The sequence below is a fragment of the Streptopelia decaocto genome (assembly GCF_964273445.1).
Source record: "Streptopelia decaocto genome assembly, chromosome: Z".
In the NCBI taxonomy this organism is placed as follows: domain Eukaryota; kingdom Metazoa; phylum Chordata; class Aves; order Columbiformes; family Columbidae; genus Streptopelia; species Streptopelia decaocto.
This window is the reverse complement of record NC_138657.1, coordinates 63,479,820-63,496,368: the sequence shown is the minus strand read 5'-3', so window position 1 is coordinate 63,496,368 and position 16,549 is coordinate 63,479,820. Positions and strand designations below refer to the sequence as shown.

Sequence of the window (16,549 nt, the reverse complement as noted above, 5' to 3'; positions counted from 1 at the left end):
TGACAGGAGAGGGACATCTAAGAAATACATATGTGTAGGTGGGGTGTGTGTATGTATATATGTATGTACAGAGAGATATATTTTCCCTGGATAGATATTAATTTTATAGTAATATATTTTAATTACACTCTGACTTCAAGGAGAACAAAGATGTAAAGAAATTTTCATTATAGGAGACAAACCCACAAATTTAATACATTCTGTGAAAAAAAGTGTTCTTAAGTTAATTAAGCATTGCCTTGAAGGAAAGGAACCATGTACTTGTACTTTCAAGTTATTTGCAACTTTCTAATTTCGAGAAACTCATGTCATGAGCTGAAAAGCGACAATTTGAATTTAACAAGTACAACAGGTTGCCCAAACAAGATTACATCTAACAATGTTTCTCAGTGCAGCAGGCTCTTTCCTGCTCCTGCTGACCTTTCAACACATGGTTCAGAGGCTACTGGATTAGAGCTGTTAACAAGTGACAGGTGCAGCCAATTAACCAAGCAGTGACGTAATTGTGACTTCCAGTCTTCAGTATGAGGCTTGTTCAGCAAATGATGCCTTTCCATCAATGAGCTCAGTATGGCTGCTTATCAGCCAAACTTAAGAAGAACTTCAAAAGCTCTGCACTGCTGATATTGTTCTCATTAAAAAGTGATTTTGCTGTGAAATTATCCAACTGTGACTATGGTATGCTGCACTGTTCTCCAACTGGGGAAGTTGTCAAACAATGTGCATTAACCCTTTTATTGAAAAAAAAAAAAAAAAATTCAAGTACACAATGAGCCAAAATGAGAACTAATGAAAATAGTGATGAGAATTATATGTCACTTTAAATCTATCAAAAGAGGATCCAAGAAACCAAGTAGCTGCAACACAGCCAAGCAATGAGTATAAATGAAATATTTTGCTATCACAGTTTGGAATACAGGGTTCACTCAACTTCAGTTCTTCATGATGGTCCAAACCATTTTTAGAAATACTTCAAAACTAAATCTATAATTCTATCAATGTTCCTTTCCAAATGTTAGGTACTACATAATTTATAGCAAGCAAAATTACCCTGGCTTTGTCTTTTCTGTAAAATTTGAGGCAGAATGTCTAAGAATGCAGTAAAGGCCTGCTAACCTGAGGATGTATTTCATTATCAAATTGGTCCATTCAGATCATTACTGTTTGATCTTTCAACCTCTGTCTTATCTCTCTTTAGTGGATGAATACAAATTAATCTGTAAATTCTTCGAGACTGATACTTATTTATCTATTATTTTTGCACAAAAAAGTATACTGCCACGTAAAGTGCCTAGGTAGCAGCTGCCACATTTTGTGGACAAGGAAGAAATTCAAGTTTGTAGACTACAAATACATCTTCATCACAATTTAAGTGAATATACTAAAAAATTATGCAGCTCCATGAACTAATAATTATTACAAGGCCAGATAGCAGTCAATGAATGACAACTTTATAACACAGAGTGGTAAATTCAGTTTAGTAAGGAGGGATAGATGGTACATTGGGATCTCCCTCAAAAACAGTAGCAGCAAGCTGCAGATATGTACTGTTTGTGTCCAGGCTTAGGAAGAGACATGCCACAAAATCCAACCCTACCTATCACATGGATGCAACTGAAGACCACACAGATACTCAGCACTGAGCTGTGGACATGGCATGACTACCTAGTCCAACCTGGCATCAGCCATTGTTGACCTGAAGAATGAATTCAGCATGAATTCAGCAGCAGATCACTAAAGCATCTAGCCAGACATACATGTGCAAAAACAGAAGGCTCACAAACCTCACCTGTAACAGCCATCTCTAGAGACAGATGAAGTCTGGAAAGGGTAAAGATTGCTTTAATGAGACATAAAACCAGACACAAACTCTAACAATAACTGGTTCTTTCCAAGGCCAGGTCTGTCATCGCTCCCTTGTGTTCCAAGCATACAAACTTGGTGGAAAGACAGTTAAATTCATGGCTATCAACTTGATAGGTCCAACATGACTAACTTCAATTCCACATTGCAGTAACACGGTTTACACAACTTTTAAAACTGAATTCTCTTTGCAGACAGTAATGCCACATTTCTGTAGCACTACACAAAATCCACTAAAACTCAGATTGCCTTCTTGCTCTTGCAGCAATACTTCTTTCTTCTATAACATCCCTCAGATAGAAAAAGGCAGATAAAAATAATGCAGCATGGGAGCATGCTGTAATACATTATTCTCTTCTGTGCACTTTTATGACCCCTATCTCTCAGATGTCTCAAAGCAATTCCCCCAATTTACTGGAAAGGGAAGAGGAAATTCCCTGAGCTCTTGGACCCAAAAGAACTAGAAAACATACCATAGGGAAAGAAGATAATTGTAAGAGATTAATAAAAACTCAAAGGCTAGAGCCAGCTCTGCTAAATTGTCTATTTGCTAACAGAAGACAAGTGAAAAAAGGTCTAATGGCTCTAGGATGAACCAAATGGCAAACTGAAAAGAAGCACCATTTTTAAGTATTTAACAAGAAAGGCACTTAACCACAGAAAATTTAAGTGGGGTATCTTTCAGAATAAACCTCTACATTAAAATGGGATTTTTTTTCTCCACCAAAATATAAGAGTGGGAGAAAAGAACTCAAGAGAGTAGTGTGCTCTATTAGGTAAAACACTGGATTAAATAATCATAGTAGTCTTTTCTGCCTTATTCTCTCAACGTCCAGGCTTTTTGGATGTTTTCCATTTTCATTAGATAAACAGCTTCTTCTCATTAGAAGCAGATATACCCTTATAAGGACTTAAGTTGGGTTTTCTTTATTCCTGCCAACACAAATTCTCTTCAGAATCTTGATTGGTTTTGCATCTTAGATATTTTTGCAGACATAATCAATGCTTGTGATAATAATTTTCATTAAAGAAATTTCTGCTAAAACATCTAAAATAGTTTTTAATGCCTATACTTATTATGGAACTCTACTGAGTTCTACATGCTTAAACTTACTTTAAAGTCAAGTGATTTTAAAAAACAGATGTCAGTCTGTATACACTCTTTATGGAGCACACATTGAAAATCATTAAAATTACAGCTGCTGAATAAACCATCACAATGGTTGTTGTAAAAAACAATTCATTTTATTTACATGCCATTGTCTTTATTATGTGCAAAGGATTCTGATCAAAAAGAGAGTATTTCTTTTTGTACATATTCTTGACTCTTGACCAATAAGAAGTCTGCCGAGCAATGAACCTCGAAAGTTCTTCCTCAAAATGTGATTCCTAAAATTTATTGTAATACTTATACCGTGTTTAATCAGTTTTACTAAATTCAGGCTCAGTGAACTAGTAAGTCCATTAGTTACAGAAAACATGACACTTGCAGAAAAAGGTCGGAAGATCTAGCTTGTAAGTGCCATATTTTACTCCTTTGTTCTCAAATAAACTCCTGTGGCCTCAAAGAGACAAAAATTTAAGCTGCAAAAAGTTATCCAACTTACCACTCATTTCAAGCAATTAATCTCACAGAAAGAAAACAGATGGGAAAAGAGAACAAATTCAAAATTCCTTACCAAAATGTGGCAGTAAACAGACATTCACACCCATAAAAAAAAAAACCAAACTTAAAACTGTTCACATTTTGTTATGAAAATATTGTGCATAAGTATCTATGATGAACACAGATAGACTCATAAGCACACAGGGCACTGAAGTGTGTTTATGAGCATATAATTCATGAATATAAAAATATCACTCTACAAGACAACAGCAGAATATTAGTCATACTTACTATCCTATCAACACTCTCAGTGAGGCTGCCTTTCAGTACAATGCAGGTATATTTTCAAAAGGAGATATTTTTTATTGTCTCTATGAGCATAAACTCCATGTATAGTGTACAGGGCAGCGCTTGTGCTCAGAGTGCTCAGGGTTTAGCTTTGTTCCTCTTTTGTTTGTTTGGGGTTTTTTTGTTGTTGTAGATAGTGACCATAGAGAATAGGTTATTAAAACTAAAAATGCAGATTTTACAAAACATTGGCTCAACAAAGTGAGGGTCAATATCCTATATTCTGGTCTTCAGTTCTGGGAAATATCACTGCTTTTTTGCGTTTCAATACAAATATCAAGCTAGAAAAAAACCCTGATTTTAACAAAATTCTGGCTTTTATTGCTAGAAACATTGAAGAAAGATTTGTGAAGAATCATTCAGTTCAAGAAGGACAGGGAACTGCTGGAGAGAGTCCGCTACAGAGCCACAAAGATGATAAAGGGAGTGGAGCATCTCCCTTACGAGGAAAGGCTGAGAGAGCTGGGTCTCTTTAGCTTGGAGGAGACTAAGAGGTGACCTCATTAACGTTTATAAATATGTAAAGGGTGAGTGTCACGAGGATGGAGCCAGGCTGTTCTCGGTGACAAACAATAGTAGGACAAGGGGTAATGGGTGCAAACTGGAACACAGGAGGTTCCACTTAAATATGAGAAGAAACTTCTTCACAGTGAGGGTGACAGACACTGGAACAGGCTGCCCAGGGGGGTTGTGGAGTCTCCTACTCCGGAGACATTCAAAACCTGCCTGGACACATTCCTGTGTAACCTCATCCAGGTGTTCCTGCTCTGGCGGGGGGGACTGGACTAGATGATCTTTCGAGATCCCTTCCAATCCCTGACATTCTGTGATTCTGTGTGATTTATTCTGAAATAGCATTCCTGAAATCACATCTGTAAGATTCATACAATATCCACCAGAAGTCTGGAGGCAGCAAAGCAGCTAACAATCTATAATTAATATAAATGTATCTGTGAAAAACCTTGAATACACCCCCTTAAAATAAAAGAAGTAGACAAACGCAACCATCATCACTGGCTATTGAAGCACCTCTCAAATTATTTCCTTCACCATTTCCAAAGAAAACAGATTTAAACATGAACATACTGGAACCAAAAAAAAAAATCTTCAAAATTTCTTTAAATATTCTATGCCCACATTCAGAAGGAAAATGATAAAACTATAAAAATAAAAGGGAAATAATTGAGATACTCTACTATTCACAAATATTAAGCATAAATTATTACTGTACTTAAGGACAGACAGCATTTAACTTAAACATTTCTACGTCATTTTAAAAAGTTAGTGTATCACAAATTAAATAATTATCATATTACTATGCAAAAATATTTAATCAGAGTAAATATTCTGCAGTAGATTTCAACTCTAATTTAATAACAGACTGCCATCAGCAATTGCCCTCCCCCAAATAATGTAAACTGCTGTGAGGAATAGCTAGCAAAGCAAAACTGAAAATGAAAAATTTACAAAGGAAATGGGAATATAAGTGACATTTAATAGGCCAAACTACTGAAGCAAAGTGACAGTGGAACGAAAACAAAGTAGAAGCCTAACAACAGCAGGGAAAGGACTAAAAATTTAGTTGATCATAATTCAGCTAGTGGCAAAGAATTAGAAAATGATATTGTTGTACATATACAGCAGTAAAGGAAATGTTCTCTTAGAAAAGGTCATCCACAATGGCTTATTTTGGAAAGCCTGCTTATATACCTATGGAAGTAGAACACAGGAAAGGAGAAGAGTGCTTTCAGGAAAAATAAACAAACAAACAAAACACCACCACACACAACAACAAGCAACAACAAAAGATAAAAGATACCATAGAAAACATTAATTACCATGCGATATACAGTTCTCTTGGGAAGAGAGCTGAGCTCCCCTGTTGACCAAAGTGGAAGAAGAAAGAAACCGTGATAAGGTAAATGAATGCCACTGTTGATTTATATAGGAACTTACATAAAGCTCATCACTAAGCTAACACTGTGATGCTGCTGATGCTTTGATTAGAAATTGGATTATTTCAGGCTGAAGAGAAAATGGGCTTAGAAAGGCAAACATTTGTTAAGATTCTCCCCTAAAAACATGACTGAAAACTCTATTCTCCCACTTAACAACAAAGATAATAGGTGGACTGGCTGACATTTCAGTGAAGACCTGTACTCTAAAAATGACCAGTGTGTTAAGTGTTATAAAAAAGGATGGACAGTAATATTAAACATGGCTTTTTATCTAAGACAGTGTAGTAGCTACCATCTTGGGAGTAAAAGAAATGTAGTAATCAATTTAGTAGCAGTTATCTTTACCACCTGAAAGATTTCCAAATCAAATTTCATCTGCTTACAAAATTCATAATTTGTTTTGTTATTTATCTAACAACCTTCTATTAACTACTAAATATAAAAAACTTAACACAGCAACTTCTTAAGCAAGAACTGAATTTAACTTCTTTTTATTAACGAAACATTATTAATTATAAATATTCCACAACCAGAATTTGATAACCAACACAACTTGTTCTACGGTATCAAACATACCTATTAGTCTTTGTAGTAAAGCATGTAAAATTATAAAAATATTACTTTATACCACAACTTGACCCTCTAGAGATAAACAGCAGATTTGATGAATAAAGAAAATGTTTGAACATACTGTAGCCATGCTTCACTGCAGTATCACTTTAAGATGTACTGTTCATATTTACAAAAAAAATGTATTCTATAACAGAAACTAAAACCTTAAAATGTCTTTTCCCATGCTACTCAACTCTGTTGAAACAAAGAAAGGAAATGGAGCATGAACATTTAGCAATTAAAAAGTACATGGCTATACCACTGTTAAATCCCTCTTGTTACCAAAAAGAAAAAAAAAAAAAAAAATCACATGTGCAGCTAAACAACTGAAAGCACTCTGGCTCTTTGAAATGATATCTTGCCCACAATATAGTGCTAACAATTCCCTATATAATAAGGATTACACATTCTCACCTTCCACCACGCTAACTGCATTTTCATGGGTCATCTACGCATCCTTTTTTCCAGGTGACTAGACAAATGCACACACAAACTTCACCTAAAAATACACTGACTCTTGCCAAATAGCAGCAGGATGAAATATACCACAGTAACAATCCCGTCTTTGTCCCAGGCTAACACTATACCTATTAACATGCTTTGATGCTTAGCCAAGAAAAATCTCAGTGCTGGGATTCTGGGTTTTGTGCCCAATCTTGGTTTGTGTTTAATATAGTATAGTCTGCTTTTAAGTCACTGCCAATCATTAACTCTACAAAGAGTATGTCTGGGATTATTTTTTCTTTACAATGAATGTTTTTAAGGTAAAGAATACAGAAAAATCTATATTATTTTGAAAAGAATACATGAGTAATGCAGTCCTTAGCATAAGTAAATGGTCTTATTCAGAAAAATATTTCTAAACCCAATTCTGAAGTAATCTTTCCTGTATGCCATTTATCCATGCCTGACACACTGATTTCTTGAACAAAATATAAAAATGCAAATAAAAAGGAACGCACAGGCTTCTTAAACTTACAGATAACTTAAGGATTCATTTTTACCACAGGAAAATATGATAATTCTGTTCATTTTCTGAGATAATTACAAGAGAACCACATCAGTCAAAAAGTAACTGAACAAGAGTTCTAAAGAAGAATGGAGAAAATTTAAAACATTACATTTAGTTAAATCAAATATTATTGCTTTTCTTAAAGAAAATCAGTCAGACTGAAGGAAGTGATCCCTCATGCATGGAGGAAAAGAAGAATGTAAAGCAAAAGAAAACATCAATTAAGTGTACTTTGAAAGCATTAGTGCTACCGTGTTACTCAAAATGATGAGAAAAATCCTAATAACAAAATGACTTGACAGAACATGTAAGGATTAAATCAAAAGCGAGTATCACTCAACATTCTAATCTTAGCAAGATGCCATCCCCATTTCGCTCAAAGAGTGATGTCTGTCTCTTTTTCTGCAGTGTGCTGTGGGCAGGTCACACACACTTTCTACAGAATGAAAATTTGCTTACAAGTCTCTCGTCTTTGACATCTTACTTCTGGCACTCGCTTTGTAGCTGACTTTTTTAAAATTTGATTTACTGGGATTGTATAAGCGATCTATTTTACAATGAACTCCATAAGCAACTGTAACACTCTGAGGAAAAAAAAGGCAAGAAAAAGTGGCCAATGGGAAAGAAAGGAAGGCAATTATCTCTTGAGACAGCCTTATGGGAAAGAAAAAAAAAAAAGTTACTCAGTCCCAAGGGTAAGAATTTTTTCTGTCATTTAGGCAAAATATTCCTTCTTCTCCTTTACCCTTCATACCACACAATGATTGTCAAATTCCAGTCCAACGCAATTTCAGTGTTTCTCAGGCTTATTTCTATGAACTTCTACTTTACAGGAATAGTTTCACTGGAATCATTGAGTCATGTAAACATTTGCAGAAGTGAGCAATTTCCATATGACTGGATAAATGGCAATTAATAATTCAGCACTTTGGTTTCAAATCCACATTGAATTTGTATGCCACAATTAGTCACTCAAAGCATACGCAACACACACAAATTAATGTGGACACCTATTAAAACAAACATCCGACATGCAGGTAGATAAGACTGTAAGGTATTATACGGCCTGTGGGTGAGTCTGTGTATGGTATCATTACCAAGTTAGGATATCAACAACTGAACAAAAGATTGAGAAACTATCTCCCTTCTTTCAGACACTCTTGAAATACATATAGCTAAACCCCTATCTTTCTTTTTTCTCTTATATCTGAAGTGAATTCCTGTGTGTGTGATTTTCTAGTTTAACTTTAGCCATAGTCAAGATCAAGCAAGGCACTATAAAAATATACAACTTTTTTTTTCCTGGGGATCTAATTTCTAAAGACATCTTCACAAGCAGACACACACACACAAAGTTAATTTTATAAATTACAAATGTACATTATGTGGAAGTTTATATGTTTATACTTTTCAAAAGGCAGAAGTCTAAAAGAGCCACTATGTTAATCAGGTACACACTCAGCCAAAGGGGAATTTAAAAGAATTAATTACTTTAAGCACTAGTTTAAAGAATACATTAAAAAAAATAATTCAGATTTCCTCATGAAAGTCACATAAACTTAGCTTACACCAACATCATTCCTCTCGTATTTTCGTACCTAGACAATGAATTCCTACCAACCTGTGTCTGTGCTTTTTCTAAACACAACAGGAGGGGAAAAAAAAACAAACCACAAAGAAACCAAAACTAAACGATTCCCCTTTTCTATCAGGTAGCTCCAGCTCATATACATCTGTTTACCATAGTTGCAGCAATAAAGCACAACAGACATGTTCTCTCAGATAACACAGACATTTAGTACTTAGGATTCAAGAGAGTTCCACCTGTAAACCACAGGAGGCACGTGTAAATCAGAACCAGTACAGTGGACTTTCAGCGTCAGCTAGGTAGCATGCCATATAATAATATTTCACAGACCATTATTTTTGTCTACTTAATTTCTAACATAATCTCTAAATTCTTCAAAGACAGTACCCACTTAAAGCAAACTCTGCGTTTGAGCTGAGTTAGGCTTATGTGTGGCAAGGGTTATATTTAGAAGCACCTACACTTACAAAGCAAAGCCAGGAAAAAGAGTTGACCTTGACATGTGGCAGCAGCTTTCTGTAGTCTTATGCTGTAAATTCAATTAATAATTAACGGAATAAATAAATCTTCTCTCACAGCTAATACTCCAGACTCTTTACCTCTTTATTCAGGCTGTATTATCCAGATTCCCACAAAGTGTTCCTCTAATGAAAGGGCACTGTCCTCATATAAATGGAAAATACTTAAGTAGGTACTAGCCACATAACACAGAAATTGTATCTCCTATGTCCTTGCCAGATACCTGCAGAGAAATTCACAAGCTTGAATCAATATGTTCTCAAGAATACATATGATGAACAAGCAAAACTGTTAATTCAGACAGTGTTCATAATCTACTGTATCTGAGGCAAATGACTAACCTAATGAAATTCTGCTTGGACACAGGTTGATCAAGATACAAAAAAACCCTAGAAGATTGAAATACTGCCCTACTGCTCTTTATATATGTCAGCATATTTCATATGCCTAGTACTTTCCATCAGAGAGGTACTGTTTCTCCAAAGAGTTATAGTTATTCAAATGACATTTCAAACCAAGACTGCAGGACCTTGGGACATTCACAGTTTTGTTGCTTTTTTTTTTTCCGGACCTTTCTGTCAGCATATTATGGGACAAAACTGTATAAAAGGAAGTGAGATTACAGAAGATAACACATAACTTTTTTCAGTGTATAGGATTCTACTATAACACTCCTCAATCTCTTGCAAGCCACAACAGCTATAAGGTCAAGAACATAAAGGCAGCCTGTACATCATTATTATTATACTGTACATTATAATTATTAGAATTTTTAAAAAATGAGATCACAGAGGCATTCAGGTTGGAAGGAACCTTAGACAGTCGTCTACTCTAGCCTAATGCTCAAGCCAGATAATATCCACTGCTCTCTCCTCATTTTGCCTTTGCTAAATCCATCATCTTTTGCTCCTTCATGTGCCCAGAAATATCTTCCAAGAGGAACCACCCCATGAGTTGCCCAACGACAAAAGTGAGGCTAACTGCATCATCCCTACTGCCTTTTTTGAAAATGGGTGCAACACCTGCAACATTCTCCAGTCAGAGGATTTCCTGTGTTTCAAAAGTTACAGACAGCAGCCTTGCAATGTTATCAGTCACCCTGCAATGAAGATTATAGACAGCAGACTTGTACAGCACCAGTTTCAGCCCCCTTGATTGTATCCCATAGATGCATGGAAATGTAACTGTTATAAATAACAAAGAACTTACAGATTTCCAATGCTTATAAGAACGACAAGAATTCTTCCACCGTAGAATTACGTGAGCCTTCAGAATTTCTTCTCATTATAATGCCCACATTATAAGCATAAGGTAACTAGTGCATTTAGAACAAAATGTTCTACTATATATTATTAATTTATGAAAAAATTTCCAATTCGTCATTTATAACAACCGCAGATTTACAAAGTGAAAACAAGTCTTGATTTAAAGGTCTTTTAAAAGACTTCCAAGAGATCACATATAAAGCCACCATTGGCTATTCTAAACCACAGCAGTAGTAGAGCACTTCAGTAAAGTAACCCTGCATGCTCAGTGTGTTGATGTTTATTCAGACACTAAGAAATTGTTACAGTGTCTTGCATTTTTATATGTTTAAAGTGCTTCTGGACAACTTAAGCATGAAATTGACCATGTTTGCCTAGCACTATTAATTATTGTTATTACTATCATGTTTAGATGACAAAATGACAGTGGGGATGCAATCATTTGACCAAGTGTGTATATCTGTGAGTAAACTAGTTATTTCATCCTGCCTTTTAACAAGTGGAGAAAAGCAAGTCAGAAGAATTACACCTCCAAAAGTGTTACAGACTTCTCTTTTGAGGATGAAACAAGTAATTTCCTATAGATACACACAGTAGATGATGTTTTTATTTTACCCATGACAAGCAACAGACATACAAGAAAAACTAGGAATGCAAAGCAGCGGCAATACAGCTACTATTAATTACAGTAGTAGTTAATAGTAACTACTGCTATTACTATTAATCTCCTGATGATAGTCAGTGATGGCTTATAAGCTAAAAGAAATGTGATTACTTATTTCAACTGTACTTCATAGGACCATTAGGAGACAAATACATAACATGAAATACAATCACAGAGTTAAATTCAAGCGATGATAACTACTCAGAAAGTCAGCTTTTCTTCTCAGTACGTTAGCTATTCTAGACACTTATTTCATATCACTATGTAATACCACATCCATTATAAGGACACAAATGAAATTGTTGACTGTACAGTGAAAAACTATACAATGAACTGTGCTTTATTTGCACACTGCATATCTTGCAAACAAGAAGCAGTGAAAATTTTTTAGAGCTGGTAACCAAAAATGTGTGGCATCTGAGCTCCACCTACAGGATGAAAACAAATGTAAAACCAATATTTTTAATTGCCTAATGAGAAGAGGATCCTTTGCTCTGAAGCCTTCAGATGATCATATTAAGCCACTGTCATTTTACAAATTTGATGTAATGCTTGATAAATTCGATTACTCTTGCAATGATGGCAAACACTTACATGTGTATACATTCCTTCATGTAAATATGTTCTATGTTTTGAAGTTTAGGATTAAACTTTCTATATAAAAAAGTAAGACTTCTGGAATTCCTCTAAGAACTTGCCAGAATGAGTGGGAAATTCTTTTTCCTGAGGTTTCCTAATACAAAATTGGGAAGTGTCTCATTTTTTATTAAAACATACACAAAAGGTTCAAATGTGTACTGAAATGACAACAATAAACTTCACCATCTAAGCATTCCAAGAATGACTCCATTTTCAAGTGGTCTTGCATCTCAGTACCATGAATTTGAGGTGTCTACTGTTTCCATATTGTTTCTCTGAAATTGGTGTGCAAACAGATGAGTATTAAAAGAAAGAACTGACACAAAATAATACAGATTTGTAGAAAGCAATGCAGGTTACTACAGTACTTTGCAAAAATATTTTTAGAAGTTCTATTATTCTATTAGCATATTTAAATATCTGAAGAGATTCACAATTCAGATAGGTATTAGGCGTTTCTTGGATCTCTGATATGTTAATAACATTACCCTTCTAGCTATGTATGGTAGATACAACTTACTTTTTGGTATTTCTACCTTCCACACACACATCTCTGCCTACTCTGATGAACATTTATTTGAACTACAGTGGGTGGTGAAGGCCCATAGTGCGGCCAGCAGGACTAGGGAAATGATTGTCCCCCTGTACTTGGCATGAAGCTGGTGAGGGGTCTGGAGCACAAGTCTGATGAGGAGCAGCTGAGGAAACTGGGGCTGTTCAGCCTGGAGAAAAGGAGGCTGAGGGGAGACCTTATTGCTGTCTACAACTACCTGAAAGGAGGTTGTAGCATGGAGGGTGTTGGTCTCTTCTCCCAAGTAGCAAGTGATAGGATGAGAGGAAATGGCCTCAAGTTGTGCCAGGGAAGGTTCAGATTGGATATTAGGAAAAATTTCTTCACAGAAGGGGTTGTCAGGCATTGGAACAGGCTGCTCAGGGAAGTGGTGGAGTCACCATCCCTGGAGGTGTTGAAAAGGCATTTAGACAAGGTTCTTAGATACATGGTTTATTGCTAGAGTTAGGTTATGGTTTGACTCCTCCAACCAAAATGATTCTATGATTCTAACTACAACATTGGTTGCCCTGTCTCCACCTAAAAGTAAAATCACATGACAGGAAAAAATAATACCCATTTAAATTACAGATTTTGTTTACTATTTTTGTAAGATTTAGCGGGATTAACAGGTTGCCCAGAGAGGTGGTTGATGCCCCATCCTTGAAGACATTCAAGACCAGGCTGGACGGGGCTCTGAGCAAACTGATCTAGTTGAAGATGTCCCTGTAGTTATTTATGACAACTGTACAGAGTTAGAACACAAAATCTAAATCAGTTTTCTGATGCTTCCTCCTGCTACTCCCTAGTGAGTTTCACTGAATATTTACACATTAAACTTTATAACTGCGAAGACTTAATTGTTCAGTAACTTCTGAAGCCAACATTCATTGAAATACTGGACAATAATTGCAGTAAATTTGCCATCAGGTCCATAAATATTATTAGGTAGAAATCTCCCAAGTAGCTCTGGAAGAGTGAGAAGACATAAAGTTCCAAGAGGGCAAATTGACTCACTGAAAATTGAGTGCTTATCAGTATGGCTGTTCACAAAGGCTTGTTCACAGCCTTGTGGAACCCACGCTTTTATGTCTGTAAAAAGCTGAATACTGCTATAGAAACATAATAATTTGTCTAGAGTTAGTTTAATTATTTGTATACAGTGTTACATTACTAAACATGGACATATTTCAATCCTGATTTTTCAATTGTAGTGCTGAAAAAATCAGTACACTGTAAGAATGACTGCTGTGTTAAACCAGACTTTAACAGATGACTGGGTAGCCTCTACTTTCTGTAAATCCCAACCACCATGTATTACCACACACAAAGAAGCTACCAAACTCCCTGTTAAAACTGTGTAGAAAGACAAAGTAAATCATACTAAATACATATAAATACTCTTCATTTATAACTCACAGGGAAAAATAAAAGTCTCATACAGGGTATCAATAAAGACTCAGTGTTAACAAAAATGTAACTGCTTGCTTTAACATGCCAAATGAAACTAAGAAATGAGAAAGCAATAGGCAATTTCAGATTTGCACAGTCAGAGGTGGGATAATTTTAATATAATGCTAACCTATCAACATAGTAACTGCATAACTGGAATTGAGTAGAAAATCTAACTATAAACTAGCTGAATGAGGGAAAAAAAAAAAAAGCACGACACTTACCTGCGACTAGTTGTTTTCTTTTCTGTCTTAGTTTCTTCCTCTTGAACTGGTTGTTTAGCAGTTTCATTCGGATCAATTTTCAACTTTTTTGCAATGCGTTCTTTTATTTGAAATCTCTCATTGCTAGCTGCTTCTCCTTCTACACTATCAGCATCTTCATCGTGTTCTTCTTCCACCTTTATTGATTAAAAATAATAAAACTTCTTTAGCTTTTTTTTTTACACTACACAATTTTGAATATGAAAAGTTTTTCTTACAAAGATAATCCCTTACAAAAACAAAACAACCCCACAAAGCAAACTAAAACAAACTTCATTTCAAAGCAGACTTTTCAAATAGCTCCTTATTTGCTTCAGAGGGAACACAAAATTAGAAATATAATAAATTTCTTTTCATACACAAATCTTTTTTGTAACATTTAAAAAGCTAAAACAGTCTATTCTACACTGTAAATCTTTACAGGCCTGCAGAAGACCTCATCTCAATGTGGTATTAGTCTAGTCTGTGTTCATGGATCCAAGATTTCATCAAGGCAATACATTCAACATCTCCTGCATTTTCCATTAAAAGAAAACACAACTCATTAAGAACTTCCTGCCACAGAGCTATGCTACAGTCATGATGGGATGGAAGAGGTTTGCCATTCAGTCTCCATAAGGGAATTTACACATACAACACTGATCAAAAGAGGTTGTGGAATCAATCACCCTGACTTGCTACAGAGGCACACTTCCAAAGCCAGCAGAGGAAGGAAAAGGGGATAAACTAACCCTGTTCAAAAACACTTGGAGGGAGAAATAAGTCATTCCACTCAGCAACATACAAGAAGCCTGACTAGATCAAGGGATCTAAGTTTGACTGCACAAATCTTAACGCAGGATGTCAACTCAAAGACTGGATGGCACATATCTTTATATTTATTTTATAGTGGTGCTAACTACTCAAAGAGAAAGCATAAGATGCTATGTGATTGTAATTTTAACCACAAAGCAGCAAGAGGCACAATTTTGGGAAGAAGAGGAGAGAGGAGATATACAGGGGAGAGGAGAGAGGCAATAGAGGCTAAGGGAGAGAAGCAAGAGGAGAAAAATCAAAAGGTGGATTTCAGATGTTGCATTTGAGACACTGTTTAGGAATCTTCAGACTATCAGGCTTTGATTTTAAATTGAGACAAGAGAAGTCCAGTCAGGAATAAAAACTGAAATCTGTGAATATTCAGCAGAGTAGAATAGCTAAATACTTTATCAATTAAACAACTGAAGGTTGTTGTGGGGGTTTTATTTGTTGTTTTTAAATAGAGAAAAGACAAAAGTGTAACAGGATCAGCATTTCACTTATTTTCCCAGAAAGTTATTGTTTAACAGAGAAGGTAACAAAGATTTCTGTAGGATTTGCTTACTTGATAAAATATCATGGAGATAGGATGACAACAGACTTGAATAGCAGGGGGAGAATCCAGAAAAGGAACATAACAGGACTGTGTTCAAGGTGTTTAACAGTCAAGAATAAAATCAGATTCCCAGTGGAGATTTGGTTAGTACTTAGGCAAGAGCATTTCACTGAAAGATTTAGAGTTGGATAGGGGAATTTCTAGAACAGAAATAGGCAACTCTAGACAAAGTGCAATTGCTAAGTAGTAAGCTTATTAAAAATTACAGAAATCTGAGTAATGGGAAGGGGGTTCTATGTATGCTATTTTAAAATGGGATAGACAAAAATGTTCAACTTGACCAAATCGGCTAAATCCCATACTTCCAGAATTATCCATTCCCCTCGCCCTTCACAGGATTTCACCATTTTCTTCTAGAACAGCACTGACAAATAGGACATAAGCCTCCTCCTCAACCCATTACCTCCTGCAACTCTACTTTTTTCTCCTGCCCAGACTCCTCCTTCAGTCCCTCTTCTGTGTCTTTTACTCCACCTGATCTCACATCTTCTTACACACTTATTTTTCTGAAGTCTCATTACCAACTAATAGATTTAACACATTTCCAGCTCACAGTGGGCTACATGACAACTCTGGGGGAAAGAAGCTGTTCAGGTGTAAGACCGTGTTCCCCTAGTGACACAGAAATGCAAAACCACCTGCCTGGAAGTTATACTAATTTTTGCTGTTGTTGTTAACTGGGTAGAGTTGCCTGCTATTCTCTTTACTCTGGAAATAAAAATGTAATGAGAGATTATATGTCAGAATAAGTAATGGCTAGTAATTAATGAGTAATGGCTATGATTTAGCCATTTAAGAA

The 16,549-nt window shown here is 35.7% G+C and overlaps 1 protein-coding gene across 1 annotated transcript in view; it reads right to left on the bottom strand.

Annotated features, from left to right (window-relative positions):
• Positions 1-16,549, bottom strand: part of CWC27 (CWC27 spliceosome associated cyclophilin) — a 101,061-nt gene that overhangs the window by 70,842 nt on the left and 13,670 nt on the right. Inside the window, exon 10 of the mRNA XM_082075608.1 lies at positions 14,301-14,476. Within this exon, the coding sequence (XP_081931734.1) occupies positions 14,301-14,476 (176 nt within the window). The remainder of the gene's footprint in view (positions 1-14,300; positions 14,477-16,549) is intronic.